The sequence below is a fragment of the Mesitornis unicolor genome, unplaced genomic scaffold (assembly GCF_000695765.1).
Source record: "Mesitornis unicolor isolate BGI_N332 unplaced genomic scaffold, ASM69576v1 scaffold48909, whole genome shotgun sequence".
Classification (NCBI taxonomy): domain Eukaryota; kingdom Metazoa; phylum Chordata; class Aves; order Mesitornithiformes; family Mesitornithidae; genus Mesitornis; species Mesitornis unicolor.
Window position 1 is genome coordinate 18,461 of NW_010210403.1, and position 4,261 is coordinate 22,721.

At 36.2% G+C, this 4,261-nt stretch overlaps 1 protein-coding gene across 1 annotated transcript; it reads right to left on the minus strand.

Annotated features, from left to right (window-relative positions):
• Positions 1-675: 675 nt before the first annotated feature.
• LOC104547465 (cadherin-9-like) lies at positions 676-4,255 on the minus strand. Its single transcript, XM_010193160.1, has 2 exons — positions 4,022-4,255; positions 676-1,578 (listed from the first exon to the last, which is right to left on the minus strand). The coding sequence occupies exons 1-2, from the start codon at positions 4,221-4,223 to the stop codon at positions 1,091-1,093; spliced, it is 690 nt and encodes a 229-aa protein (XP_010191462.1). The 5' UTR covers positions 4,224-4,255; the 3' UTR covers positions 676-1,090.
• Between the last annotated feature and the right edge of the window lie 6 nt (positions 4,256-4,261).

Genomic DNA, 4,261 nt, shown 5'->3' on the forward strand with positions numbered 1-4,261 from the left:
GGGGCATCTATATGCACTTGGTTTTCCCTAAAGTCTTTTATTTTGTTGCTTGTCTCACTTTGATGTGAAAGGAAGCTATTAGTAACATGTCTAATTTGCCTAATTGCCTCAAAATCACAAAATAACTTTGAAATATAAAAGCCTTCCCTTTGGTAATGATGTTTGCTTAATTATTACAACAATGACCAATTATAAAATTGCTTTCATATCTACCAGAATAAACCTTCATGGTTCTTTAGATCCCCAGGCATTTATCTGTTAAATCCTCTCAGTGGTCACCTGTTCTTGTAAGAAGGTATGTGGGGGCAAGTTTCACAATGAAACTATATTATTATGCCATATAGTAATACGCATTCCAAGTCAAACTGTATTTATTTATAATCACTTTTTCAAAATATTTTCTTTTTTTTCTATACTACATTCCCATTACAGAGTGCTCTCTTCATATAGTTCTTGCACAGTACATTTCAAGCACTAATCCAATACAAGAGGATGCATTCCAAAATTAAGTATTACACAATACGCAGTTTCCTTTGTTCAGAAAGATTGGACAGTTCCTAATGATTAACAAAGTACGTGATTAAGTAGTGTTTTTATAAATACTAATTTATTTAATAAAAATACAAAAATATAAATATACATATATAAAAATATCATGATGAATCAACACAGACATTCTTTAACTCAATAAATATGGCAGTAATATTAAACTTTTTTAAGGTATATTTTTGAGATTAAGTTACAATGCAGGTGTCCACTGTCCCAGCTAGTAGGAAACGTAATGCAAAGCAATTAAAAAAAATCAAGTTTTAATCTCATTAATAAAGGCACAAAAAGCCTTTTATTTTCTTTTAATTTTCAATGAGAAGCTTTCATCAGAGGTTTCTAGACAGAGAGGCTGAATTGTAGATTTTTAAAATATCTAAATCTTTCTATTCATTTACACTGACTTATTGATTAAGCAAACCTTTACTAAGACAACACCTATTTTCTGTAATATTTTTATTCCCAAGTAAGTGAGAGTAGGCCACTTTACCTAGTAACACAGACATGAATTCCACTAGCACTGACCAAGTCACATATTACTTTCTCAGTCTCGATCACTGTCCTCTCCACCATACATATCTGCTAGTTTTTTAAATCGAGGTCCCCAGTCACTGAGGTAATCATAGTCTTGGTTGCCTTCTATGGTAAGCGATTCCAGGGAGCTGAGTGAATTCGCTATGGAATCATTTCCTTCGTAGGCATACGTTGCTAGTGAATCATAAGGAGGGGCAGCTGGGTCTAAATCATTTTCCTTTAACCTTCTATGAATAAAATCTTGGACATCAATGTTTTCCCAAAAAGGTGCAGTCCGTCTTATCTGAAATATAGTTTCTGGGATAACATCTCTTCTCATCTTACTTTCCTCCCTCGCTTCTGGATTTCTCAGTGTGCCAATATCAAAAGCCTGTGTGTCTTCTTCCCCACCTCCTTCATCATTGTAGGTCACAATGTTGTCCCGAACATCATCCTTTGAGATGATCAAGGGTTCTTTCTTTCTCTGTCTCTTGAGAGCCGTAAACAACACAACTAATACTGAAAGGAAACAAAAGATGAATTAAGAAATTGGTAGTTAGTAATTTAAAAAGTGAGGAAATATTTTGCATTATCTGTTGAACTAGAACATTTTTAAGGCTGGGCTGGGATTTTTAGTGGGAAAATAGTGATAAAAGCTATCTCCAAGTTGAGTTAGTAAGGAAAAATATTAATGATTTTATAGCAGTCAAAAACTTATGCGTTGTTAAACCTATGGGAGCAATGGTTACAATATTATATGTTTGAAATAGGATACACAATTAAGCTGAAGTTGAAAAGCAGATAATGTCTTAAAATACATCATTCTACTAGGGTTTGGCTTTGATTTTAGTTTTGTGAAGTACTGCCTTACTGGCAGTCACTGAGATTAATTTAATCAAATGTAGTTGAATCTCCTTGACAAAAATAATTCACACTCTTGAAAGTTAGTGATTTAGGTATTCCTAACTGCCTAATTCACTTTTGAAAATGGGATCTACAGGTCTTTCTAAGAAGACTTTCAGCTATCAATATTATTGACAGAAGTATTTTTGGCTTCAATGACTTCAAGGATTGAAATCCAATATTTGCTACTAAATGTTTATTTTTGAAAACATGATCCCCCTATTTTAAGAAATGTTAACTGAATAACTCTTCCTTTTGGAGAGGTAAGGATTCACACAAAAATGAGCCTCTGCAAAGGGAGCTGAAAAGCTGAAGTTAAGATTTCTATATATGTTCTGGTGCCTAAATGGTACTGATTTCAGTAGGAACTCAAAGCTTAAATGCATTTAAATGTCTGACCCTAGCTCCAGCAGCCGGAGTAAATAGGAGAGTGATATCATCTGTCAATGAAGCATAATAGTGGTGGCTGAACCACACATTACAGCAGCACTGAGCATTTTTGTTGAGTCTTAGGAACAAAGTTTTTACTCTGAGTGACTTGAGTACTAGTGAATAAAAGGGAAGACTGGACATGCTGCAGGTAGGGAGAAGGAACAATGATCTTCTATATGTCATGGTATAATGGTGTGAATGTAAAGGCTGTTCTGTTCTATTTTGTTTGCAGTTTTGTATCTATACAGAAGCCATTCTTTTCAAGCTTTCCTAATGCTAAACAAGTAATAGCTCGCTTAAGGAAGTTTAAGAAATTCACATACAAGAATAGGGCAGATCACCAAAAGGTAACGATGAAGAAGTGTCTTTCACAGCTGGGTATTTAATATATCTTTCCTATTTTGGACAGGATGACATCAGTCTAATATCCTAACACACTAGATCTTGTTGAACAATTAAATAAGGTGCCAAGAACAACACCAGCTGTAGACTGACAATTCTGTTTAGATGCTTTTTTGCTTTATGTTACTGTGACTTCAGCTACTCCTAATTAGAGCAGGGTCTCTGACACTGTGGCCAAGATACACAAAGTGGTCATATTTATTCTGCACAGCACTGGTCCCTGGGCCTGTTCTGAGTCTCATGTGCTATTGCTGTGGTCCTAAGGCACACTTTGACTTTTGTTTAAGTTCAGTGTTTCTGTACTAAAGCATTGCAATCCACCAGAGTGAGGTTTTCATAGTGAGCGAGTAAGGGTATGCGTTTCGTGGTATGCATTTCATGTTTTATGTGGGGCATGAAGGGTGGCTTTGAAGATGCAAAGGCTGTTGGCATGATGAACTATGCAAGGTGAAGAGCCAGATCTGACAAAGTTTGAACAATAGTTGTCTACTGGAAGTGGTGTCCTGCAAATTCTCCTGCTCAGACTATGCCTGGGGAATCCAAGCTGTCTCATGCTGAAACCAGGCCAGCAGCGATGCTTGAACCTAAGCAGTATGGACAATCAGTTTGTCAGAGCTCGAGTACCCTCCCTTCCCTATGCCCAACAGTACAGATATAGTTCCTACATATTGCAGCTTTTATAACACCTAAATACTTCAGCTGCTCTTGTTACCTCTTGAAAGCAATTGAACAATTCTCTTCTATGCTTTTGAGCTAAATATTTCCTGAGTATAAAAATTACATAATTAAAAAGCTAGTATAATTGATAATATTTTTAATCACTGAGAAACTTATCACTCAGCTCCAGAAGTATGATGTTAAATTCCTGAATCTAAATGAAGATATGTTTATAACAGAAACCATCACTCAAATAAGCATGGTGTCTAAAACTGACCTTAGATTTTCAAGTTTATTTCATCTAAAAAGCATTGATTATCTCATTCTTTTTGCACATTCTTCTGAATAGTAATGTTGACAAACAGCCCACAGTAGCTCCATCTCCCACTCTCCCAGTTCCTTTTACAACTTAGAAAACAGTTGTTAAAAAAAAAAAGCAAGCCAAAAACCACATCAGATATGAAATATTGTTCTGCAGGGTCATGGAAGAAAGGAGTTGAAGAATATAAAGGTTTAGAGGTGACTAGACCTTTTCTTAGTCAATAAGCATCTCAACACAGGTACCTACCTAGCAGGATAATGACACAGAGAAGAATAGCAACCAGTGCCCCTGTGCTAAGGCCAGCAGGGAGGAACAAGGCCTGAGCATTGCAGGACTGCATATTCCCCCAGCTGTCGCAGGCACACACTCGAATGGTCAGTGTACCAGTGCTGCTCTGGATTGGGTAGTCATTGTCAAATATTATGACTGGCAGGAGATAGGTACTCATCTTACTACGACTGTATCCATTTTTTCTTGTTATAATTC